The sequence below is a fragment of the Aedes albopictus genome, chromosome 3 (genome assembly GCF_035046485.1).
Source record: "Aedes albopictus strain Foshan chromosome 3, AalbF5, whole genome shotgun sequence".
Taxonomy (NCBI): Eukaryota; Metazoa; Arthropoda; class Insecta; order Diptera; family Culicidae; genus Aedes; species Aedes albopictus.
This window is the reverse complement of record NC_085138.1, coordinates 81,620,727-81,648,582: the sequence shown is the minus strand read 5'-3', so window position 1 is coordinate 81,648,582 and position 27,856 is coordinate 81,620,727. Positions and strand designations below refer to the sequence as shown.

At 40.6% G+C, this 27,856-nt stretch overlaps 2 protein-coding genes across 2 annotated transcripts in view; both read left to right on the top strand.

The window, feature by feature from the left end:
* LOC109413884 (large ribosomal subunit protein eL13) overlaps positions 1-27,856 on the top strand; it is a 258,035-nt gene that overhangs the window by 173,095 nt on the left and 57,084 nt on the right. The window lies entirely within an intron of this gene.
* LOC134290259 (uncharacterized) lies at positions 1,690-22,984 on the top strand. Its single transcript, XM_062857358.1, has 3 exons — positions 1,690-4,984; positions 5,140-7,577; positions 22,973-22,984. The coding sequence occupies exons 1-3, from the start codon at positions 1,690-1,692 to the stop codon at positions 22,982-22,984; spliced, it is 5,745 nt and encodes a 1,914-aa protein (XP_062713342.1).

Genomic DNA, 27,856 nt, shown 5'->3' with positions numbered 1-27,856 from the left:
CCTGGGACCTGGGACCATTTGGGCAGGGGGGCTATTTTGGGCACTTGCTGTTATAACTCAGTCAATTTGAAACCAAATTGACTTGATTTCGAAAATTCAAGTCAATTGGTTCAACATTCACTGAATTATAGCAGCAAGTGCCCAAAATAGGCCCCCCACACAAATGGTCCCAGACCCTATTATACAACAAATGATTTAGCATTTTTTCCAATCAAAGAATATTCTTTGAATCTCAATGCTGCCAAATTTGTATTATTTAAATACAATAATCTACCATTTTATGTACAACACATACGGCAGATTAAAAAAAATAGTATGGCATTATTTTCGGGGAAACGTCTTTTGGAAAATAGGTTTCCGGGAATTGATTTTCCGGGAAATGGCGTACAACCGTGTAAGTATACATATATGTATGAGCGTCTGTTTATGTATGTAGTACTAGAAAGAACAATTCATGGAACTAGCAAAACAATGAATTATTTAATAATTGTATGTATGCATGTGTACGCGTTGGCGTGCACGCGTATCTTGAAAGACTTGCTCACATTGTGTGAATGTGCTTAAGAGATAAACTAAAATTAGGAATCGATTAATACCGCGAAACGGTATACCGCCAAATGGTAAACCGCGAAATGGTAAACCGCGAAAATGTATAGACCGCGAAACAGAAAACCGCGAAATGGTTCAAACCGCGAAATGGTTCACCGCGAATCGGTTGACCGCGAAATGGTTTACCGCGAAATGTCGGACAACCTTTCCACAGTTATTAATTGAAGGGCCTTCTTTGCCTGCCATTGCATGAATTTGTATATTGTGAGGCAAGTACAATGATACATATGCCCAGGGAGTCGAGTAAATTTTCCCGACCGGAACGGGAATCGAACCTGCCGTCTCCGGATTGGCGATCCATAGCCTTAACCACTAGGCTATCTGGAGACCCCTGTCACGTCACCCCCCTGCAACAGTTCAACTGTGGCCTGAAGATACTGTGGTCATACGAAGGGTCGACTGATTGAACCAACACAGTGACCGGGCATAGCGTAGACAGAAGCAAAGAGTAATGAGATGTTTGGAAGGCAAACGAAGTGAACAAAAACAATGACTATGTGATTTGATGTGTTATGTCGAGTTAGCATGCAGTTCTTATCCTAGCGATAAATTGATTATTCTACTACGAAACCTAATGAAAATAGTGCTAAAATACTTGAGCTAAAACTAAATTGGTTATTCTAGATGTTAAAAGGTATTTTGTGTTGAATTATTTACAATTTGTCATCATATTTTGAATTATTAAAAATCAGTGAACTAATATTATTGTTGTAGCCTAAACAGGACATTGATCAGTAGGACGTAAACATTCAAGCCAAAATTGCTTAAATCATCTTGAATTAGATAGAGGTTGAAGACGTAAGTAGCAATTACTATTTTCTAAAACAGGCAAACTGATAAAACGTATATTTATAGTACGGATAATACGTTGAATTCGACCCAATAAGATCGTGATACGATACCTCTCCGAACTGAGAGTTCACCAAAATTTGTAAGTTGCTCTGAATTCCTTTAAGTATCATGCTAATAAATCTCTGTTTTAGCTTTAAGCTCACCATTCATAAAAATTGGTTTGCTAATCAAGATTTGGACGAACTCCCCACAACATCCTTAAAGAAATTTTGTACGTGGGTTAGCACAATGGAAGGACATCATGATCATACCGAGTTCTCCTGCAAATCATGCCGTCGTCCGGACTCGTCGAGAGCCAATATGATCGTGTGTGAGCAGTGCCGTTTATGGGAGCACTTTGATTGCGCTGGCGTGGAAGAATCCATGCAGAGCCGGCCGTTCGTATGCAAGCAATGCAAAAACCTGGATACTGCAGGTTCCACTATCTCTTCCCGTCTACGATCCCACACAAAACGCATTCCGTCTGGTCAGGCATCGGAAGGTAAGTCCGTCTCGAAAGCTGGCAGTAAGAAATCATCGATAGCCTCGAGCAGCCGGTCGTCTGTGGTCAAAGCACGGCTGGAATTAATCGAGGAAGAAGCAAGAGTGAAGCAAATAGAGCTGGACGAAGAAGAGGCGCTTATGAAGTTGGAACGGGAAGAAGCACAACGTCAGTTGGAAGTGAAGAAGAAACAGCTAGAAGAGCAGAAGAGACTGGCAGAGGAAGACTCAAATTTGCGGCAGCGAGCATTGGAAGCGGAAAAAGTGCGACTGCTGAAGCAACAGTCGATCCGACGGGAATCACTGGAGAAAAGAAACGAAATCGTGTTACAGATTTCCGAACGTGGCAGCGTAGTGGAGTCAATGGCGGATTCCCAAGAAAAGGTGTCGCAGTGGTTGGCAACCAATTCATCTCATGGGATGACCGAAGGGAAAACTCTGGGGATTCAACGTGGTCCTCAAACTGAACTGGTTCCTCCGGCCCCTAGAGAAGTTCCGAAACAGATCATCGAAGCACCTATCGGCAGCAAAGGCATCTCGAAGTTACCATCACCGGAGCCACAAGCTCAAGATGCGAGAGGTTTCCATCGCTCATCCTTCGTTCTTCATTCCGAACTGGTCAGCGAACATCAACGGAATCAGCTTCCACCGAGGCGAGTCGTTAGTTCTAGGGAGGTTCGTTCGTCCACCGTCCGAGAGCCTTTCCAGCAATACGTGTCTTCTTCGAGGCCATTCCATTCACTTCCCGCGATGGCCTATCTCCGTACACCACCAATGAATGTTTCCGACGAGCCACGAGGAAATTTCAGTCAAGTTCACCAAGCGTATCATCCAATGCCATCTTGTAGCACCCCCAATCGATACAGTGCTCTACCGAATCTACAACCAGCACCACACCATTCGCTAGATCTACAGGGAGCTCACAGGGGCACCCTACTGGAGCCTGTCGATCTTCCAAACGGTCTGAACAGAGAATCTACGCTGGTTCGTCCACCTCCATTTGTAGCGGAAAGTCGTGCAATGCAGCACGAGCCACCAGGTGTTCTTAGTCCCCAGCAAATAGCGGCGAGGCAAGTGGTCGGGAAAGATTTACCATCCTTTAGTGGCAACCCGGCCGACTGGCCACTCTTCATAAGCAGTTTCGAGCAGTCTACGGTGGCTTGTGGGTACTCTACCGCAGAAAACCTTGTGCGTCTTCAGCGGTGCCTTACCGGGCATGCCAGAGAGGCGGTGCGTAGTAGACTTCTTCTGCCGGGAAACGTACCACATGTTATTAGTACGCTTCGCACGCTTTATGGTCGCCCTGAACTGTTAATTCGGTCGTTACACGACAAAATTCGAAGAACTCCGGGACCGAGACACGACCGACCGGAGTCAATCTTGGAATTTGGTTTGGCGGTGCAGAATTTCGTCGATCATCTTCAGGCAGCGGATCAGGAGGAGCATTTGGCCAACCCGATGCTCATGCAGGAACTAGTCGAGAAGCTTCCAGGACCCATGCGGATGGATTGGGCCACCTTCAAAGGTCAACATCAACGTGCAACTGTTTCAACGTTCGGCGAGTTCATGGCCAGGCTAGTTACCGCGGCTAGCGAAGTGAGCTTCGATCTCCCGGGTCTACCAAAAGGACCGAGCACCGATAATCATCAGAGACCGAGAGAAAAAGCGAGAATACAGACTCATGTGAGCGACAATCCCGCATCTCCATGGTCAGCGGTAGTAAACAATCGAAAGCTGCCAAAACCATGTGCAGCGTGCGAACGCGAAGGCCATAGAGTGGCCGACTGCTCCGTGTTCAAACAACTCAATCTGAAGGATCGGTTGCAAAAAGTGCAGGATATGGGCTTGTGTCGAACCTGCCTAAACAATCATGGCAAATGGCCGTGCAAGTCGTGGCAAGGATGTGGAATCGAGGGGTGTAGACTCAAACATCATACTCTTCTCCATCCAAATACTGCTCCCACAACATCGACGCATTCGGTGAATGTATCAGCGAACGAACGTCCATCGAACGAAGGCTATACTCTATTTCGAGTTCTACCCGTCGTACTCTACGGCAATGGCAAAAGTCTAACGGTTTTCGCATTCATTGATGAGGGCTCACAGATTACAATGCTGGAAGAGAGAGTTGCCAAAGAGCTGGGCATATCAGGCCCTCGAAAGCCACTCACTCTTCAGTGGACGGGGAACGTAAACCGCAATGAACTCAATTCGGAGGAGATTAGTCTGGAAATAGCTGGGAAAAATAGTAAGAATCACTTTGAACTGCGAAACGCGCGAACAGTAAGCTGCCTACTACTACCAGCCCAGCGGCTTAACTACAGGGAAATGGCCGCCTGTTTCCCGCATCTCAAAGGTCTTCCCGTTGAGGATTATGATCTAGTGCGACCTAAATTGCTGATCGGTCTAGACAATCTACGGCTCGGAGTACCGCTAAGGATTCGTGAAGGAGGACCGTTCGATCCCATAGCCGCAAAATGCCGCTTGGGATGGAGCGTATACGGTCGCGCCTCTCCAACCCCTATTCCAAGGGCGATTGTAAACTTCCACACGGCTGCAGCAGTGACTTCTGACGACCTCCTAAACGACCAGCTGCGAGATTACTTCACGTTAGAAAGTCTTGGCGTCGCCGCTCCGAACGAGAAGCTGGAATCAGAAGAAGAAAAGAGAGCAAGGCAACTTCTCGAGGAAACCACACGACGTACGACGAGTGGATTTGAGACCGGTCTGCTATGGAAGGGTGACGATCCGGTATTTCCGGATACGTATCCCATGGCCGTTCGGAGAATGAAGGCATTAGAGAACAAGTTTCGTGGAGATCCAGCGATGATGCAACGCATAAGCGAACAACTACTCGAGTTCGAAAGAAAGGGCTACATACGTAAAGTCGACGAAACCGAGGCAGCTACTATCAATACGCAAAAAACTTGGTTCCTGCCTTTGGGAGTCGTTATCAACCCGAAGAAACCTGGGAAAATTCGTGTGATCTGGGACGCTGCTGCCAAAGTGAGCGGAATATCGTTTAACTCTTATCTGCTGAAAGGTCCTGACCTACTCACTCCTTTACCCAAAGTTCTCAGTGGATTCCGTCTGTTTCCGGTCGCAGTGTCCGGAGATATCAGAGAGATGTTTCTCCAGATAAAGTTACAAGCGTGTGATAGGAACGCCCAAATGTTTTTGTTCCGTCATCATCCCGAGGAGCCGGTGCAGATCTACGCAGTTCAGGTCACAATGTTTGGCTCTACCTGCTCGCCGTCGTCTGCCCAGTTTGTCAAAACACAAATGCCGAGCAGTATGCACTACAGTACCCACGGGCAGCTGCCGCTATCAAGGAGCACCACTATGTGGACGACTACCTGGATAGCTTCAGAACTGTCCAAGAAGCGATTCAGGTGGTGAATGATGTAAAGCTGGTGCACTCCAAGGGCGGTTTCGAGATTCGAAACTTTCTATCAAACGAAGACGAAGTTTTAAAACGAACTGGGGAGATCGAACCAGATTCGTCGAAAGACTTCGCTCTTGTGCGCGCTGAAGCAATCGAATCAGTTTTAGGGATAAAATGGATTCCGGCGGAAGATGTATTCACGTACACATTTGCTATGCGTGATGATTTACAACACATTCTCCACAAAAACCACACACCAACGAAACGAGAGGTCCTGAAAGTCATTATGAGTCTCTTCGACCCCTTGGGGTTTGCTTCATTCTTCCTCGTGCACGGCAAGGTGTTGATGCAAGATATATGGGCTTCGGGTATCGATTGGGACGAACAAATCAGTGAACATCTATGCATCCGCTGGCAGCAATGGATAGCTCATTTCCCGCAACTGGATACCTTGCGCATACCTCGTTGCTATTTCAGCTCTCCGTTTCCCAAAAATTTCGATCGATTGGAAGTACACGTTCTTGTCGACGCCAGCGACTCTACGTACGCTTGCGTGGCTTACTACCGACTGGAAACCGAAAACGGAGTTCAAGTATCGTTGATCTGCGCCAAAACCAAGGTGGCACCACTTAAGGTGCTGTCAATCCCTCGTCTGGAGCTGAAAGCGGCCGTCCTAGGTGTTAGGATACTGGAATCTATTCAAGGGTACCATACCTATCAAATCAGCCGTCGTTTTCTGTGGAGCGATTCTAGCACCGTACTGGCCTGGATCCGTTCGGAGCATCGTCGGTATAACAAGTTCGTAGCGGTTCGTATCGGCGAGATCCTTACTGTGACTGATGTGAAGGAGTGGAAGTGGGTACCTTCTGGGATGAATTCGGCTGACCTCGCTACAAAGTGGAAAAAGGGTCCAAATTTCAGCTCCACCAGCTCCTGGTTCAGCGGCCCATCGTTCCTTCATCAATCAGAAGAATTCTGGCCTCAGCAAACGCTCTCCACAACTACGTGTGAAGAACTTCGACCCAGCCTTTCCCATGTTACAACATCACCGTTGATTGACGCTAGTCGATTCAGTCAATGGTCCCGACTGCACCGGTCAATGGGCTTCGTGTTTCGATTCATTGAAAACTTACGCCGTAAACGACGAGGTGCTGATCTACAACTGGGTGTTCTTCATCAAGATGAGCTACAAAAAGCCGAGGTGATACTGTGGAAGATTGCGCAAGCTGAAGCTTTCCCCGAAGAAATCGCCATTCTATCGGAAACGCAAGGTTCTCCGAACACGCGTCACCGACGCGTCGCAAAATCTAGCCCAATCTACAAGAACTGGCCCTTCCTTGACCAGCACGGCGTACTTCGGCTACGTGGTCGAGTCGGTGCTGCAACCTTCGCACCGGCTGAAGCTAAGTTCCCCGCTATTCTTCCAAGACAACACCCAATTACTTTCTTAATTACTGACTGGTACCACAGACGTTTTCGCCATGCCAATCGAGAAACCATCACCAACGAGATGCGACAACGCTTCGAAATAGCTAAACTCCGTTCCTTAGTGGCGAAGGTGGCGAGAGACTGCATGATGTGCCGAATAAAACAGGCCCTTCCTTGCCCTCCGGTTATGGCGCCTCTACCGGCCGCCAGACTACAAGCGTTCGTGCGGCCATTCACTTTCGTCGGAGTGGATTACTTTGGACCGATATTGGTCAGAGTAGGAAGGAGCAACGTTAAACGATGGGTAGCCCTTTTTACTTGTCTAACCGTTCGCGCGGTTCACTTGGAGGTAGTCTACAGCCTTTCCACCGAGTCCTGCGTCATGGCGGTGCGACGTTTCATATCGCGCCGGGGATCGCCAGCAGAATTCCACTCAGACAACGCGACTTGTTTTCAGGGTGCGAACAAGGAGTTGCAGAAGGAAATCGAAAAACGGAACAACGGCCTTGCTGCTACATTCACCACGACCAAAACACGGTGGTCTTTCATCCCCCCTTCGGCACCACATATGGGGGGTGCGTGGGAACGTCTCGTACGTTCCGTCAAGGTAGCGATAGGAACCATAGCGGACGCACCTCGTAAACCGGATGACGAAGTGCTCGAGACAGTTTTACTGGAAGCAGAGGCCCTGATAAATGCACGACCACTCACGTACATTCCGCTTGAATCGGCGGACGAGGAAGCCCTCACTCCCAACCATTTTCTCTTGGGGACTTCCAATGGTGACAAGCTGCTACCAACCGAACCAGTAGAATCGCCGGTGGTACTACGGAGTTGCTGGAGACTTGCGCAGACAATCACACAACGATTTTGGGAAAGATGGGTGAAAGAATATCTTCCAGTGATCACTCGTAGGTCAAAGTGGTTTGAAGAGGTACGGGACATATCAGTTGGAGATTTGGTGTTGATAGTAGGCGGAACGGCAAAGGATCAGTGGACTCGAGGACGTGTAGAAGGGGTAATTCCTGGACGTGACGGAAGGGTCCGTCAGGCCTTTGTCCGAACAGCATCCGGTATTCTTCGTCGTCCAGCAGTGAAGCTGGCAGTTCTCGACGTGCTGGAGAAAGGTGAACCTGATGCGGAAGTCCTGAAGGAACCGGAAGCGACTAGGATTCACGGGAGGGGGGATGTCACGTCACCCCCCTGCAACAGTTCAACTGTGGCCTGAAGATACTGTGGTCATACGAAGGGTCGACTGATTGAACCAACACAGTGACCGGGCATAGCATAGACAGAAGCAAAGAGTAATGAGATGTTTGGAAGGCAAACGAAGTGAACAAAAACAATGACTATGTGATTTGATGTGTTATGTCGAGTTAGCATGCAGTTCTTATCCTAGCGATAAATTGATTATTCTACTACGAAACCTAATGAAAATAGTGCTAAAATACTTGAGCTAAAACTAAATTGGTTATTCTAGATGTTAAAAGGTATTTTGTGTTGAATTATTTACAATTTGTCATCATATTTTGAATTATTAAAAATCAGTGAACTAATATTATTGTTGTAGCCTAAACAGGACATTGATCAGTAGGACGTAAACATTCAAGCCAAAATTGCTTAAATCATCTTGAATTAGATAGAGGTTGAAGACGTAAGTAGCAATTACTATTTTCTAAAACAGGCAAACTGATAAAACGTATATTTATAGTACGGATAATACGTTGAATTCGACCCAATAAGATCGTGATACGATACCTCTCCGAACTGAGAGTTCACCAAAATTTGTAAGTTGCTCTGAATTCCTTTAAGTATCATGCTAATAAATCTCTGTTTTAGCTTTAAGCTCACCATTCATAAAAATTGGTTTGCTAATCAAGATTTGGACGAACTCCCCACAACAACCCCTAAATATACATATCAATCAAAATATCCTTACAAGTAGTAAAAAAACAGTATGCTACAAATTAGAATCACTTAACGATTGGTCTTATCTGCAGAAGAAAGGCCATCTTAATTTTCCTTTTCTTCCATCAAAATCACACTAATTCTTTCAGATTATGATTAAAACTGTCGTTAATTAATTTGTTTTGCAAAAAAGGCTTCACCTTGAAGTGCAATAATCGGAAGGGTAAATAATAACGAAAGTATTGGGTTTCTTGTTGATGTTTAGACTACTGTGATAATTTGAGAATCCACTGAATCATCATTTCCCAGCGACATTTCACACTAATCAAACTGATTTTGTCTACCTGTTGTGCATCCGACGCCCCCGTGATGAACTCAACAAAACTTGTGTATGCCAGCCGCTGCGAAGTCGTGTGCGAAATTCGACTGTGATGATAATGAATTTCGGCCGAGTCTAAATAGCATAGCATAGCATAGCATGAATACTTGCACAAATCTTGGATGGAATTGCAAAGCTGAATATATCCATTGACATTGCTGATGTCGCTACTATCTGCAATGGCATAGACCCACTCAGCTCCACACACCTGGCCAAGTCCTTGCAAGCATTTATATTTCCAATCATCAACTTAGAAAGAGCCCAGAACTGAAGCAGCTTCCAATAGATGAACGGATATTGAAAATAGCGAATTTTCAATTGATATGTATCGATATATCGGTATAGAGTATAAAGCATGTAATCAGACAGATCTCACCTAGTTCCAGCGTAGCGTAGTCCACCGACTCTGTGCGCTGCACATGTATTGATTTGCTACATCCGAAATTGACGAAAACTTCCAACAGTCCCCGAATCACTAGGCTATCCACACAACCCAAACAATCGGGACCACTTCCTGGAAGTTCAGACCAGCGTACATTTTTATGGTTAGTATATGTAGTTTTTTTTTTGTCATTTGCTTGCCCGCTCGGCCCGCGTTTCGCATTCCGGAAAACGTCACACTCGCAATTGCAATTCGACGCACAACTTTTGATCGACTTCTGCATTTCAAATCCACTCGCGCCACAAACCAATTTGTTAACCCTCTGCCAATAATAACTACTTTCCCAGCAACACTCCGGTGGATTTCATTACCGGTATCGCACCGGTATCGGTAGAACCAGAATGAATTTCGGCCGAGTCTAAATGGGTGCAAATGTCGCAATATTTCGTTTCTGTAATATGTTAGCTTTCGAAAGCAGGCTAAATTTTTTAAACTGTCTTGAACGAAGCAATGAGTTACATTTTCCATTGAGTTCTTACAAGAAGATTATAATCTGTATTAACGAGATTTTAACCCTTCCGAAGAAAGAACTCACATTTTGCGAATTTGTCGGGATTGGGATTCGGTCCTAGGTCCTCGGCGTAAGCGTCACGTGTTTTAACCATCACACTAGGTCCGTTTCACAAAAAAAAAGTTTTACGAAACCTATTGCACGAAATCCATCTACGGAAGAACGAAAAAAATGACAGTTCTCGCTAATTCTTAACGAAAGGAATTTGAAAACAAATCACTAACATACAAGTATTTGTATTGGTCAATAGTTGGCATGAATACTGAAAAAAATTGAGATTAAAAACTGCTGTAATAACTATCCAGTGATGTATTAAGTAGACACAACTTAATACAACAAATTTTCACTTCGTTAGAGAATTTACCTACCTTTCGGTGTCAAGTATGGTTTACAGAATTTAAATATTAAAAACTTCAAGAGTGTCATACAGTATTTAATCGAAAAAAAATAGAAAGAAATCAATTTTTATATACTCGATTACTGTCCTCTTTTGTACTCTTTTATCAGAATTCTTGAATGTACTCTTTTCTTGGTGAACAATATGGTAACCCTAATTTACAACGATTCAGATCCAATGCGTTTCCATGCATTTAGTTCAATTTTCTTAACATTGCAATGCGTCAAATAAATCCTATTCTATAGAGTGTGTGTTACGGTGACTACGGTAATGAGCAATGCCGCTCCGCTCATTCCAATGCACCGGTCAGTCAACCAAGGGTCAAACACAGTGCATGTACAATTACTTCGCCTGAAGGTATACTCTGCCAGTACATTGTTTTACCCGTGTTGTTTGGGCAAAAGCACGGGATAATGCGTCTTAGCAGCTTGTCAATGGATTAAATTTTTTATTGCTGTATTTCATTGAGTCAGCAAAACATGTTTTTGCAGCTACAAGCCAATCTATTCCGCTGATAATAAACATCTATTGGCCCCGGCTATTACGTTAGTACAAGACTCTTTAAACAGCCGTTGGGATTGGGTGTTGGTTTCAACTGATTCAGAAAGAAGTAATTTCAAATCTTCTGTGTGAAGAATTAGCCTAAGTTAAAATTCACGAATAAAAAGAAATAAAAAAAAAAAATCAAATCTTCAACATTTGCATCCAAAGCTCTGAACTATAATTTGCCATGTTCTTCTTTCAGATTGTCTAATTGGTGATGATTCTTGTCTAAAACTCGCTTCCAGTCAGCGTCACTGAATGATGAATAAAAGGTCATGGATTGGTGAGCTCGTTCCATGCTATTATTGCAAAAGTGAAAATTTGAGAATAATCTTTTTTTAGCGTATAAACATTTATTATTACCGTCGATGGGGGTGACAATGGGTCTGGGGGGTGAGATTGGGTCAAAACGGAGAAACATATAATTTGAAATAGCTCATCAACTATCGCTAATTTACATTGAAAACTTTATATTATTTCAAAGAGATGTTTTTACATGTCATGATGCAGAATAAGATGTTTTGCAATAATCGTTTTTTTGTTAAATTTGTGGCTAAACTTATATGATGAAACTACTAGTAAATCACTCTGAAAAAATTTCTCCTTCGTAATGTTTAACACAAGTACCTAACCATAAATTTTCTTATAAGTGGTTAGCTGTAGGTATTACCTGGTTGATGTAATGAAAAAAGCAGGCTGTCATTGCTCTTTTTATTTAAAAACTCAATATTTTCGACCTTATGTCTAAATATTAAGAATGGGGGTGAGATTGGGTCAAGCAAGTTATCGAGTGTATATAACCTTAACTAAAAATTCAACTTGTTATCCAGTCCCCATTTGACGTTAGAGTGGTGCCATGTTCACCGTATCTTCATAAAAGCACACTTTCTTTCAAAAATATGTCGAGAAGTGTCAAACGAGTGTGTTAATACGTTTAGTGCCTAAAATCATTTATAACAATACACCCATGCGTTTGGACAGCTTCTCTAATCATCAGCTAATCTTTAGTGTACTGCAATATCGTAAGCTCACAAAATAGACTTAACATAATATTTGAACGACCCTCTATCTTGAGATGGAGTGATTTGCTTTAGCAATATAGAGGCCAATGATCATGCACATAAGAGTTTATAACGGAGGGTTTGGTTAAACATTTCTTATGCAGTATACTAAAACTATCATGTTTTTTTTTTACAATCAATCTTTCAATGCGCCCCTCCCTCATCGTAATCTCCCCTCCTCTCATGGAGGTTGAAAATCTCAATGAGGATGATTATGATGGCTAAATAGGGCCCATATAGCCGAGGCGGTAAACGCACGGGTATTCAGCATGACCATGCTGAGGGTGACGGGTTCGATTCCCGGTCGGTCCAGGATCTTTTCGTAAAGGAAATTTACTTGACTTCCTTGGGCATAGAGTATCTTCGTGCCTGCCACACGATATACACATGCAAAATGGTCATTGGCAGAGGAAGCTCTCAGTTAATAACTGTGGAAGTGCTCATAGAACACTAAGCTGAGAAGCAGGCTTTGTCCCAGTGAGGACGTTACGCCAAGAAGAGAGAGAGAGGATGATGGCTAAAAATGGTGATACAGTATACAAACGTTATTTTTTCAAATTTCAACCATTTTTTCGGTTGTATTAGCCTTTTTAGGTGGATTAATCATCTTTTAAAATTACCTAAGTTTTAATTCGTCATGATAACATTATGTTTTAAGTAGGTTTACTAGATATGATCAATAAAATTAACTTATATTCTTAGATAGGTGATTTCGAATACTTTGACCCATTCTCACCCCCTCTAAGGGGTGAGATTGGGTCAATTTTCAATCATTTGTAGTTTAGTAAGCAATTCATATAACGTGATACTTTCTAGCTAAACTATCATTACCACATAGGAGAGTATACATACTAAATACAAAGTTATTCCGACTTCAATTGCATTTGTTATTTAACAAACAATCTTTGAGTATCCTTTTTTGACCCATTCTCACCCCCAACGACGGTACCTTTGTTTTATCATAATGCACAATTTACTGAAACTGACTGAAATTTCAAGCAATCAACGCACAGCCAACATAAGTGCTGCCTTCCTATTGCTGAATAGCAGTCAATGGGTCAGAAAATAGCGGAAGGAAAACTACAATAATGATACATCTGTTTGTGGTAGGAAGTTTTCCCCTCCTAAAGCGAACATGGAAGCCAGCCGGCCGCACATCCCGAAGGCACGAGCGAGGTTGAAAGGTGCGGAAAAGTTTTTCCTTGTCCCATTATGGTGCAAGCAAGAGGTGGTTAGTGGTGGGACATATAGTTTGAATTATGGCTCAAGTCTGGTCGGGAAAAACTGTTCCCTTTCAGGCGGGTTAGTTCGGAACGACGACGAAAGAATTTTTCGAACGTGGCCACGTCCTTACGGGTCTTTCCCACTGCCAGCTGGCGACAGTTAGCAAATGATTAATGGGTTCCGTTCTATCGAAGAATCCCAATCTCATTATGAGTAGAGCTGAAAGAGGCTATACATTTTACTGGTTCTAGCCGGCTTGTATTAGTATTTACCAGGTTGTTGGAGAAAATCGTTGTTCCTTAGAGTTCCTACTAAAAACTAGGGGTGGGTAATGTCTGAGACATAACCGCATTGTTGACGTAGGACAAAGGCTGGAATGAGGTTCCGACTTTTATATATTGAAATGGGCCCTTTAATTTGAAGTCTTAAATCAGCTGATTTTTCGTGTCATTGTTGCCCGACCTTCGTAAACAAATGCATAACGAATTTATCACATAACGTCGGTTTCCTGCAATAGGGGCACAACTCAAAATATGTCATTTTTGAGATTTTGATGGCAAATGATGAAAAACTATGTAAAATTTCATCTCACAAAGACCCGTTCCAAAATTCGATGAGAAACGCGAGATTTGGGCATTTTCACCAATTTTCCGCAGTAAGGGCACAACTCAAAATCAGTCAATTTTTTCAATAGTCGTTGAAAAATAGTTGTCAAAAATTCATGAAACAGATAGTCCTTCAGCCCCTTTCAATGATACAACAATCAAAATTTGTTTACTTTTATCAAATGATGAGAGAAATAAGTGAATTTGCAGGAGGTGCTTCATGATTGCCAAATTTCAAACGCTTATTCTGAAAATTCACATTTTTTGAGTTGTGCCCTTATTGCAGGAAACCGACGATAAAAGGCCTACACAATGTATGCTGGCAAAATTCAAATCGGCGGAGTGATGTGTTGATTAAAGTTGTTACCTATGTGATCCATTTCACTGAACGCATTCATAAGATGTTAATTAGTTAAACCTTCCGTAACTCGCGCGGTTGGCCATCACTTGAGGGTTGAGTATTATTTTATTTTGAAGATAAATGTTCAACCGTTGTTTGAAAGAATTTTCGTCGAAAGGAAAGAATGATTATAATATTGAAAAGCGTTAAGCCATAGCTTCCCAAACATCATATTGCGATCGCAACAATCATTAAAATAACTAAAATTGCCGCTATGAAATGAACAGATGGAGCCACCGTAGCCATGTGTATTTGACACAACTCAATTGGGTTCTTTAGGGGTATCCAGATTATTGCATAATCGGAATCTCCGTCCAAAAATTAGTCGAAATCCAAAATTTCATCATTTTTGGTGACCGGGAACTATTTTTAAAATGCATTTAAAGTTTGTATGGAGAAAATTTTTTGGTCGGGGTGAAATGTCACTTTATCGATTGAACTGTCATTCTATCCACGGAAATTAAAACTGTTTTGTTTATTTAACCATCAAAACAAAGAAATTGGAACGCAATAAATTCACCTAATACTCAGAAAAATGAGCTCTTTCGATTAGGCTAAAGAAAATGGTAATATTTAATTCACTAAACAACCCAATTGCTGTTAACGAAATTTTAGATAATTTTGATTGCAGTTTCATGAAATATTCTAGATTCAACAATACGTTGTATAGTTACGCGAACAACAATTAGAGGCCGGCTATACTGTTGCTAAGTTTTCAGTCTGTCGCTTTTAATTATCCGATTCATAACTCTGGAGGAATAATTTTCACTGGTCCTGAAAAGAACCTTTTAAATAACAGGAGATTTCGGCAAGACAATTGAAAATTATCCGCACTGAATGCTGGAAGCCATCGAAAACTGCCATCGCTTACTGCCGTGGATGAGATTCCTGGTTCTTCTTCTTCTTGGCGTAACGTCCTCACTGGGACAAAGCCTGCTTCTATGAGCACTTCCAAAGTAATTAACTGAGAGCTTCCTCTGCCAATGACCATTTTGCATGTGCATATCGTGTGGCAGGCACGAAGATACTCTATGCCCAAGGAAGTCAAGGAAATTTCCTTTACGAAAAGATCCTGGACCGACCGGGAATCGAACCCGTTACCCTCAGCATGGTCATGCTGAATACCCGTGCGTTTACCGCCTCGGCTATATGGGCCCTGTTCCATATAGCCTGAGATGCCTGGTTCCAGATTCTAGAGATTCCTGGTTCTATCAGCTAAATAGCCGAGAGTCATCGCAGGATTGGTGAGCAGCTGCGGAGGTGACATCCATTCCCTTTGACTGATTCAACGAAAATGACGGAAGAAAACAGAGGTCACTGCTTTTATTCCCCTTGATTAGTAGATTAGGCTCCTCCCATTTGGCTGGCTTTCCAGTTTATTTCGTTTGCATGACCCGCCCCGAATGCTCCAGACGCATCAAGCAACTAACCAACCGAGAAATGAGCAAACCACCAGCGGGTAACCAAACGATCAACTTTTAAGCGCAAACCGACATTCGGTTCTTCAGATTTGTGCTCTTGAAAATTCTAGGTGTGGCTTCGTCATATATTCACCTTCGAACATTTTCGAAAATTGTTTAAACTTAATTTTAATTAAGCAATGTTTCACGCAAAATAGTTCGGATAGAATAATGCGTTGTTAAATTCCGGGTGGAACCATTAGGCCATTAGTGACCGGTTTCATCATTATTGCTGGGCCACCAAGTATTCAATCTTTCACTTCTCAATTGCACCACACTTTTCTCGTTCGATGGAATGAAATTAGCTGATTCACAAACTCTTAAGGAATAATTTACGGTGGTCCTAAACCGTTTGATTAATTGACGATTTTAGGAACGAAATGTCATGAATTCACCATGTCACGCAATGCGTGTTGGTTTTCTCCGTGCTGAATGATAAACGCCACCGAAAACTGGACCGCCGTGGATTACAATAATGACCAGTTTCACTATTGCTGGCAACGATGCTCTGTCTTTTGCTTTTTGGTTGCACTACATCTCGATCGATGTTGGAAATTATCCAATTAACTCTTGAGGAATCATTTTCGATGGTCCTGAAAAGGACCGGTTTGAATAATGGACGATTTTGATGCATTCAAAATGCCATGCAATGCGTGTTGGTTTTCGCTGCGGAGTGCGGAGAATGCTGGACGCCGTCGAAAATTGGCCCACCGCCGCTGCCATGGATGCGATTCCAAGTGCTATCATCAGCACGATATCCGAGAGTAGTCGCTGGGTTGTTGTGCTGCTGCCTTGCTGGAGGTGACATCCACCTCCAACCTCCTTGACTGATCCAACGAAAATGACGAAAGAAAACAGAGAACACTGCTTTTATACCCCTAGATTGGCAGATGAAGCTCCTCCCATTCGGCTGGCTTTTCAGTTAATTTCGTTTGCATGACCCGCCCCTTATGCTCCAGACGCATCAAACGATTAATCAACCGAGAAATGAGAAAATTTCCATTGAACGGATAATGTAACCAAAATATTAGATGATTTAGATCATTTTAATTTGGAAAATGTTAGAATTGAAACATTTTTCACGCAAAATGGTCCGGATATGATAATGCGTTGCCAAAGTACGGGTGGAACAATTAGACGTCATAATTGTTGCTGGCTGAGTTACCAAGCATTCAAAATCATTCACTTTTCGGTTGTACTACACTTTTCCCGTTCGTTGGAATGGAATTATCCGATTCACAGCTCTTGAAAAATCATTTTCGATGGTCCTTAAATTAGGAGGAAAATTAAATGAATTCACTATGCCACTATGCGTGTTTGTTTTCTCCGCACTAAATGCTGAACGCCACCGAAAACTGGCCCGCCGCTTGCTGCCGTGCATGCGATTAATGACCGGCTTTGCTTTTGCTGAGAAACGCCGCTCTGTCCTTGCTTTGCACTAGGTTCACCTTTCTCGATCGAGGGTGGAAATTCATCCAATTAACTCTTGAGAAATCTTTTTCGATGGTCCTGAAAAGAACCGTTTGAATAATGGACGATTTTGATGAATTTACAATGCCACGCAATTCGTGTTGGTTTTCTCCGCGCTCAACGCTAGACGCAATCGAAAACTGGCCCGCCGCTTGCTGTTGTGAATGAGATTCCTGGTGCTATCAGAACGATAGCCAAGTGTCGTCGCTGAGTCGATGTGCCGCTGCCCAGCTCGAGGTGTCACCTCGACGGTGGTCGAAATGGAACTGACGATCAGCTCTCGCATGATCGCATTCCTTCCTGCATCGTAGTTGCCCCCACGATGCGCACCAATCAGAGAGCGTTGGTATACTGAACGAGAAAATTTGTCCGCTACCCATATTTATAGATTTCAGCGATTTCAATGTCTAACTTTAAAACAACTTTTCAACTATTTATCAATGATTTTTAGGTTCACCGAATATTACAAATTGAACGCGGGAGTTTCATCTCTCGGATAACGGGATTTGTTTATCATTTCGTTCAGTGGGAAAGGTACTGTGAGCGTTTAAAATCTTTCACTCAAACGTAACGCCCTTGGTTTCATAAATTTTGAGATGACACCGGGTATAGAAAACAGAGACGTAGTCCTACGTCAAAAGACACATATTATTTTTAGTTGTGGGTGGTTTTCCATTTCGTTAATCTTCTAAGTGCTTATAATTTACGTTACCATAGGAAACTTAAAAAGGTTTGCACGCACATACATATAGGAAATACATTTTGCAATGAAGAGTTATCTGAAAGCAATAGGTGTACTCATAATGTTTGTGTAATTTTTTATTCATTTGATTGCTACAAATTTATAAACGCTGCAGAATAATTAACATGTTCAATATATGATGCAAAATTAACTAAAAGAGAGTTCAATTAATCAATATCAGTTGAACACTAAAATTGTGAAATGTTTTACATCATTTCAATTTATCAGTCGATGTGGCCTTCAATTTCTCAAGCTAAACATAATAAACTATCACTTACCAATTGTTTTTTTTTTAATTAAAAAAATATTGATTCAAAAATATTTTATACAAAAAATCATCTTATTCTGATTTTCTTCAGATTTGTAGAACTTTATTTTAATACCTAAAATCAATTTCAAAGAGATTTTTTGATATCACTTTTTGACAGCTGAGCAACTGCTAGACTGCTCCGCTCAGTACAAAAATCGACGAGGGGTGATTCAACAAATCGCGTCCATATATAGTTTCATTTGAAATTTTAATAGGTTCCCGGGCACCAAAAAGCATGAAAATTTTTATTTCGGCCCAGTTTGACATGCATGTTCAGAATATGGAATTATCTCAACACCGCTAAAGAAACCAATTGGCTTCTTTAGCGGTGTTGGGATAATTCCAAATTCTGAATCTGCATGTGAAACTGAGCCGAAATCCAAATTTTCGTGAATTTTGGTGCCCGGGAACCTATTTAAAAATCAATTTGAAGTTTGTATGGGAGCGATTTGTCCAATCACCCCTCGTCGCATTTTGTACTGGGTGGAGCTGTCAAACAGTTACCCAGCTGTCAAAAGGTGATTTCAAAAAATTTCTTTGAAATTGATTTTAGGTACCAAAATAAAGTTCTAAAAATCTGAAAAAAATCATAGTGGCTCAGAAAAAGGTGCTCTTTCGTATAAAATCAAAAAGTCGATACATTTTTCTTAATTCAAAAACCCAATTGTGGTTCTCATGTGATATGATATGAGGAAAAGGGCGACAAATCACTCTTGCACAAGTGTGCGTATAATTTTCAACCACAGCCAATTAGTTTTCCTACCGCTGCAACAATGTCGATACTTTCGCTTTGGTCGTTATCCACCCATTTGGGCGAAATTAATGTACTCTATTACAATGGAAACAAAGTACACCGTCATCGTCATATGTTGGTATGTACCCACGTATAATAGACCACGTGAAAATCCAATGAAGCGAGGAAAATCCACACCATGTAAAAGATTCTAATTGTTATCAATTAATTTGCTCGCCAACTGATATTGAAGTGGATGTGCTGAAATGAGCTTTAACGGGCTTTGACTGGGAACCTGGCTGGGAATTATTTCAGAGATAGACTGCTAATATGGATTGAAGCACAGAGAACAGACATCCAGGCTAGAACAAATTTCATTCGGAAAGTTGTGTCCCAAGCAACCAAAAGTTCGGATACCACTTGAAGAACGAACTCAGAAGTTTAAGTTTGGTTCAATTCAAGTTTCGTTGAACTTAAATCTCCAAAAAGTTCCTTATGTATTAGTTATGAACTTAGAAGTACATGTACAAGCTCTTGACATCTTTTCAAAACGACATTAAAGTCGAAAAAAGGTTCTGAATGAACTTATGTTGAACTTTAAAACCGAGTTCAATCAAATATTAACCGAACTCATGTTGAACTTTTTCGTGCCTTTAAAACTCAAATATACCCAAGTAACCATGACGCTTTATATAGAGCATTATTTTCGCTTTATAGTGTATTATATGACATGCGATATAAAGTTGTTTTGTCATATAGGCACCATTAAAGTAGGTTTAAAGTCGAAAGTGGCGCTACTATTGTTGATTTACAGCAAGCTTTACTGTGGTGATTGCTAAAGCATATAACTTGCTTGTACCTTATAGCTAATGCAATCAAATCGCATGGAATGCACACTTAATGCATCATGTCAAAAAAGAAAAAAAGTATGTTTATCATTTTTCTATCTATTTTTATCTTCCGATACTCTCACTTTGATGTTTTTTATTGTATTTCGGGAATTGAACCTAGACTGCTGAAACTGACCACGATGAAACTCGGACGCGCTAATGCTGTGTGCTACGATACCATGTATTTTGCACCTGGAAAAATGTGCAACATAAAGTAAAGTATACTTAGCTAGTGCCTTATTAAGTTGTGTTTTCAGCAACTCTAAAAAATGTGCCGGGGTCTGAATGCCATCAGTTATTACTCTCGAATATAAATTCGTCTGTGTTGATTCTGTTTTTTTGTTTTCATATGTGCTCACTTCTACCTAAAATACAATAAATAAGAAACAATACAAACAGCGCTTCAATTCTTCCTTTTATGAAATCGGGTTAAACAAGGAAACCGATACCCCACATAATTTTTGTTCCCTCAGCATCTGATTATTTTCATGTCCAAACCAGAAACCCAAAAAACCATACATAATATAAATTTTCACACAGCAACATCAGAGCATGATAATCTAAGTGCTCCGCAGCAATCCATGAAAATTTTGGTTTGTTTTGAATGGTTCTGTTTCTAAAAGTGTTTTACAGTTTTTTTTTTCGAACTGAGCGATATTTTTCTGTTTACAACGATGGAAGCTTTAGTAAAGGCACATATAAAGTAATAAATGCTTGCATTATTGATTGCTATAAAGCTTTTAACATGGTAATGCAATGAAGCATTTAACAACGGCTCTATAGAACTATACAGAACTGTCAAAATCTCGTAATGCTTCAATGCTTTCATAATGTAGAATAAACGCTTCATTACTTGACAGATGTAAAATAAAAGTTATGTTGCATTAGCTAAACTATAATACGATGGAATTAATGTTATGATATAATGCTTGTGGTTACTTGGGTAGTTCATTTGGGCATATCACAACAACTTGAAATGTTCCGTTCCGAACTTGTTTCGGACTTGTTTTGAACTTACTACTCAAAGTTCGGATAAATATTAACCGTACCAAAAGTGAACTTCATTTGAACTTCGGCGACAGCGGGGCCGGGGAGAAGTTCTCATTCAATTAAATCACGCGAAAATCAAGCGTAGCAGCCACAGCTTGTGTTAATTTCACAAGTACACTTTGTTTCACTATAATATTTCAACATACTTACTTGTAATCAACCCAAAGCACCCGTATTGCGTGGCTCAAAGGCTGCCCCCGCAGCGGTAAACTGTTCTGTCCAGCATTCCGCCGTAGTTTTTTCGGCTGCGGATAAAAGTCCTCCAGCTTTGCTGGATGTTTCAACTCCGTCTCACTTTTCGCACCAGCGTGCCGGTAATCGACGCGATCGTTGTCACTGAAAACTTATAAACTTTTCTGAATGATTGGCACTGGCACTAATTTATTGCTTTGCACTTGATTCAATTACGAACCAAAACAAACTGAAAATGTCAAACTATGTAAGTTCACAAGAAGTTCCACGTAAACTTCTTTCGAACCTTCGGCTTGAGGTTCAGAGAAAGTTCACACGCGAACCTGATTGAGCTCTACTAAATGATATCAGCACATTGAGTAAAATTCCGCAGTGCCTAACAACACATACATGGAGTAGTGGTTAGGCGCCGGCTTTCAACGAGGAGAACCCGAGTTCAATTCTCAGTAAGTAAAAAACATTAAAAATTATTTCAAGGTATTAGTCAATTTGGATTACACATGTACTAATGTCTCATAATAATAAATTACTTTTGAGGACTAATTTATTTTTTTTTTTAATTTTTTCGAAGCTAATTTTTAAGCTGAATAGCGTTCCTTTCAGCGACACAAGTGTACTTTTTGTGAACTCAAGTTCGGTTAATTACTTAAAAAGTGAGCTGAATAGAATGCTATTCATCTTCCTTCGAATAGCTGATTAAGCCCAAACATGCTATTTTATCCGAACTTTTGGTTGCTTGGGAGGATTTGAATCTTTACTTGAGTAAGGTTGCAAACCAATACACGGTGACAACATTAACGCCACCAAACCCCATATTGCCACAGTCAGTGGTGAATTGAAACATTTCAAGTGGTGAATTAAATTAGTATGGGATATTAACCGATTGCAGCGCCACGCTATTGCCACTTGTGTTGCCGATTTCAAATGGTCGTTAAATTCCTTACACAGTTTCGGAACTGGACTTGGATGTCTGTTCTCTGTGATTGAAGGGATTGAACTATACACACACTTAACTTTTATTACCGGGCTCGGTTATCAGATTACCGAATTCTCAACAGCTGAGCTCTCGGTAATCACCTCGGTAATTGAATTCGACTACCGATCACTCGGTACTACATTATTTGGGACAAAATGTCAAAAACAACCGAGGTGTTCGGTAAAAAAAGAGCTGAATACTCTGTTATTTGAATACCGAGTAATCAGCAACTTTTCTGCTCCGATATAGCCGATTAATCGAGATCCTCAGCAATAAAAACTTTTTGAGGGCAAAAAAAGCGAAATATGAAAAAAAAATGAAAGTGTAAGTTAATTTTGGTTTTATTGCATGCAGAATTGTTGCTTTTCTAGTAAAAACAAAGTCACATCCAATGTGCTTTCTCAAATAGGCAGTACGCTGTAGGATTTGGCTCGGGATTTGGAAGTCGTCATCAAATCGTCCATCCACTGGAAGATGGCGGTGATTGTTCCGTGTTGGATGCATTTGGAGCTGTCTACCAGCGCCAAGGTACATTTGTTTTGCCAACGATTTGCTGTAATATTTCGTTAAAATCAGTTCATATACACTATTAAATACTTGAAGCGTACTTACTTAATTGAGTTATTGTCGATATCTTGACTTTTTATGAGTATCCACAAGCACAAAACAACAAGAACCACAATAATCACGAATTGCCACGAATCTGTTTCAACATGGCGTCAATCACAGCAATCATCGCAGGAGCAAACTGCGTTACTGAATACTTTGTAAAAATGATTACGGAGCTCGGTTAATTTATCATTTAATTACTGAGTGTTCGGTATGTTTAACTACGGAGCTTAAGAAACGTGCCGAGCATTAAGTAACAGCAGAGCTGCTCGGTAATCTATATTACTGATATCCGTTTTTCCTTTTTATATTACAGTGCGATCAGTAAAAGTGAAAGCGGACATCGGTTAAGCAGTAAACATTTAACTGATCGCCCGTTAATAAATTTCTTTTACAGAGCAAACTCGGTAAAATACATTACCGAGCTGAAATTGTGGATTTTAGTGTGCACTGAAAGGCGGCTTGCAGTAATGACAAGCATAAAAATATTTTTAAATTTACCATGGCAAAACATGATCATCGACCCACCAACGCTTCTTGTGTGCGTTTTGTTTCTTCTCACATCAACCAGTTCGATAGCCGAGTGGTAGCGTGCGAGCCTGGTGATGTCAAGGTTCTTGGTTCGAATCCGGTTGCCAACAGATTTTTTTTTTAATTGAAAATCAAGTCCATGGTAAAATTGAAAACACAATTCTGTTGAATTGAAACGAAACTCAGTCTGCACAAATTTAGTGGCGTTGTGTATTTAAATTGACCCTCAGAATAGTAATTTTCACCGCAAGCCGCCGTTCAGTGTATAGACGAGTGCACCGATGAACATTGAGTTCACTGAGCCTGAAATGTTTTGACAGCACAGCGGGGTCGACTCTCAACAACTTCTACTCAGAGATGCATCACCAAAATGCGCTGATAATCTTTTTCTTTGATTTCTTACATGCATTTTCATTTAAAGTGATGCACATGCATATACAGTGTATCAAACAATTGTCCGTACAGCAATTTTTTGGTCAAAATAATTTTCCATTTAAATGTTTATAACTTTTTTATTCGTCAATCAAAAACGCTGAAATTTTGACCATGTATAACCCATATATTAAGGCTCCATTGGTAAAATTTTGAGCGAGATCGGATAAGTTTTCTGAAAGTTATAGAACTTTTAGTAAAACTTATAAGATTTTTGAACACATTTTTAAAACATTATATCTTAATATGCATTGGATGAAACTTTTTCAATCTTTTTTTGTGTTACAGCTTATACCTAAGGCTTTCATATGCAGCTTTGTTTGAGGTTTTATATTCACTACAAAAAATATGAAAAATCTGTATATGTTCAGAGTGTCATTTGGAAATTTATCATATTTTGATCAACAAAAGTGCCAAGTGTTTTCAACTTTTTTAAACTCTCTTAATGTAATATTTTTATACAGGACCTACTAAGCTACATATGAAGAGTAGGTCCTATGGATTTTTCGTTCAGTTAATGCACTTTTATTGGTGGAAAACGTTTGGCAGATTATATGTGCAAAATATGGTAAATTTTAAAACATCGTCAGCTACATAAGCACATTTTTCATATTTTTTGTAGTGAATATAAAACCCTAAACAAAGCTGCATACGAAAGCCTTAGGTATGAGATGTAACACAAAAAAAATTGAAAAAATTTCATCGAGTACATACTGAGATATGTTTTAAAAATGTGTTCAAAAATATAATAAGTTTCACTAAAAGTTCTATAACTTTCAGAAAACTTATTCGATCTCGCTCAAAATTTTACCAATGGAGCTTGAATATATGATTCATGATTGGTCAAATTTTTAGCGTTTTTGATTGACGCATAAAAAAATTAATAACATTTGAATGAAAAATTATTTTGACAAAAAAATTGCTGTATGGACAATTGTTTGATACACTGTAGTTAATGCACTAGCCATTATTTTTGCAACTTCACCGTGAAAACTAGATGCAATAAATAAAACAAATTTTCAGCTGGGTAGAAGTTGTTGAGAGTCGACCCCGCTGTGGTGTCAAAATTCGCTGCCCGAGTGAACTTTCGGCAGGTGGTGCACTCGTCTATGGACTTGTCCACGGTGACGTCACACGCCAACGAACGGCAAGATGTGAAACGGTAACTGCGGGCCTTGTTGACAAAAATCACTGCTCGCATCTTGCATCCGGTAAAATCCGGTGAACATCCAGCACGGAACGGAAGTACAACTTAGAGCAAATCGTTTGTTCAAAAAGAGGTAATTTACATCCTTGAAACTTCCTTATGATTTTTTTCGTACTTGAGCATTAAATTTCAACCGTGTAATTAGACGACTAGTCAAGTGGTATATATGTTTCAAATCGTCCGTTGGCCACAGTCAACTTTTCTTTAAGCGATAGTCTTGATTTTTGAAATATTGAATAAATTTATGGTATATTTTCACTAATGTTGTTGAAAACCTTCTCTGCAAATGAATTAGTGTTTTTAAATTAAATACAAATGTAAAGCAAAATTTCTTTTAGCCAAGCCTCTTTTTTCCCGCAAGTAATTTTAATATGAGGAGAAACGTTACTTTTCCTTACGGAATAATATTGTGCGCGAATTTGCTAACTGGACACGACGAATCGGAACCGTCGTTCCTGAAATCGTCGGTCGATTGAACAGCGAGACAGCAGTCAAGTTATCGAATTGGTTTGACAAATTTAACACGTGCGAGACATTGTCTCTCTCGGTTGGTGTCGTTTGTTTTGTTCCTGCCTGACATTTTATGCTGCTTATGCTGCCAGGTGATGGAGGAGTATAGTCGAAGGGGTGTTCCGATGCATCTTCGGGAGGGTTCACCGAGAAAAAAAGTTTTCGTTATAATGATCTGGGAAATTTTGATGAAATAGTTCATCATTAAACTTTTTGAAAAGTGCTTCAAATAAAATATTTCAGAGCATAATTTTCAAAGGTCGTTTAAAGTAATAAACACATTGCCTTAGAAGGCTATAATTTTACTGCAAAGCATTACCCGGTGGTTTGAATCGGAATCATTACTTAACCATTACTTGTTCTATCTTTTTGCACAGTACGTTCGAAGTGAAAACCAGCCATATGGTGTGTTTGTTAATTTTCACAAAAGCTTTCGGCTTTGCATTACCAACAAATATTACAATGCAGGCTGTTGAAAGTTAAAAGTTAGTATAAGAGTAATTATTTCGGTTGAATTTGCGCTAGTGACTGTTCAGATTCAAATGGAGCTCATAATAAAGAACACCTGCAACGAAACAAAAAAACTGTTCATGATGAAAATGATAAGAATTTGTCCACAAAACCAGTCTGCATTGAAAACAGTCTTCTCAGTTTTGGGCCGTATTATTGGGGATTGTCTGTTATTGATCTTTGTTTCAAAGCTATACCACTTTCAAAACGTCAACAACAGCGACCGCCAATGAAAACACCAACAAGGTCGATACATTGGAGTAACAATAATGTATTGGTGGAAAGGGAAAGCATTATCTGTAAAAGCAACAAAATGACGTTATAACTACTGTACATTTGAATAGAAGTGCGTATGAGTTTATTTGTTTTTTTTTTTGTGGTAATATCTGTATACGCTAAAAATGTTTTTACCGAATAATAAAGCAAATTCACACCGTCTTCGCCAAGAGGCTGACTGACCTAACTTTATTTTACTAGACAATAGACCACTTGCGTGCGCAGCCTTTTCTCATTTCTCGCTCGTTCATTTTGTTGAACGCAAGAAAGAGCGAGATGAAAGAGGGGGCAAAATGCCCCCTCTATTATCTGTTTCTTTCGCGTGTTTGTTTACGAGAGTGAGTGAGAAAAAAGAAAAAGCTGCGCACGCTAGAGCAATAGACACCCGGGCGCGATGACGTCATGTTTTTAATTCTAGCTTGTTTTTTCATGAATTGTAAATGGGTGAACCCAAACGATGCCCAAACCCATTAGGAATGAATAGGAACGCCATCTACGCGACAACGGTCAACTAGACACTGAGCCGGTGGCCCACTGGGGAATTTTCCGTTCGACGACAAATTTTCTCCGACTTTAGCGGGGATCGAGCCCACATCCTACTTAAGAAACACTTAAACGGCTGACGCCATTAGGGCCACGTAGCTCACAAAACCAAAACTATTACATCATAGCTATTTGTGACGGGATTGGCAACAATTTTAAGGACAGACTTGTTAGAATCCCAAAATGGCCGACTTTGGCACCTACTCACGATTTTGAGCGCACAAATCTCTTCGTTAACAAAACCAGCGCTCTTGATCTTCTTATTTTAAGCTTATTACAAGTGAGCAAGAACAGAATAATAAAATGCATTATTGTTTGATGCTTGCTTCTTGAGATTTGTGCTTCTGAAGTTCTGATGCACTTTTGGTGCGGGATTTCAAGACGTTTGTCCAGTGCCGATAGGTTAAGGGTGCCAAAGAGTGTTTTGTTTTTATTCATTAGCGCATTTGCCCTGAAGTAGACGCCACCTATTCTTGATGAAAGGTACAGCCGCGTTTTTATACTTTCCAAGAATTACTAATGAAAGATTACATTGCGGCGTTTCCTCAAGCGCAACTGTTCCTTTCCAAGAGGATTTGCCGCGTGAAATTTCGTGCAAAAGGGCCTTTGAAAACATTATTTACAACGGCCGCGCTGTGCTTCATAATTAGCACAACAGTCAATATGTCATGTATGCTCCTGCTCCCGTTGATAACGTCGCATAAAAAAGTATTATACATTCCTTTATAATATTTCATGTTTTCGTTCGCATATGGGTTTCCGCATAAATTTGTTAAATGTTCTATTTTGAAAATCATACTGGAGGTTTGCTAGAAAGTTAGCCATAATTTTCCATCCGCGAGAAAAAAAAAGCCAACGAATAGCAAATAGAAAGAAAATTTACTGAATGTTTATTTCTGACGTCATCTTGCAAAATAAAAAATTAAAGTTTTTATCTTCACGCACCTTTATTTTAGTACCTTGTGCATGTATACCAGCTGGACTAAAATGCTGTATAAAAATCTGAAATTTTCCGTGTAAAATGCGTGATTTCAACCCTCAACCCAATTTGTGAGTTCTTCCGGAAGTACCTTGGGAATTCTTCCAGCAGTTCCTTAATTCTTCCAGAAGTTCCTCGGAAATTCTTCCATATTTTCCTCCGAAATTCTTCCTGAAGTTCCTCGGGAATTCTTCCAGAAGTTCCTCGGGAAT

What these genes read in the sequence shown, in the direction of transcription:
- LOC134290259 (XM_062857358.1), top strand. Translation starts at nt 1,690, where the DNA reads ATGGAAGGACATCATGATCATACCGAGTTCTCCTGCAAATCATGCCGT. An exon ending in TAACTCTTATCTGCTGAAAG is followed by an intron (nt 4,985 to 5,139) that starts GTCCTGACCTAC and finishes CATCATCCCGAG; the next exon opens with GAGCCGGTGCAGATCTACGC.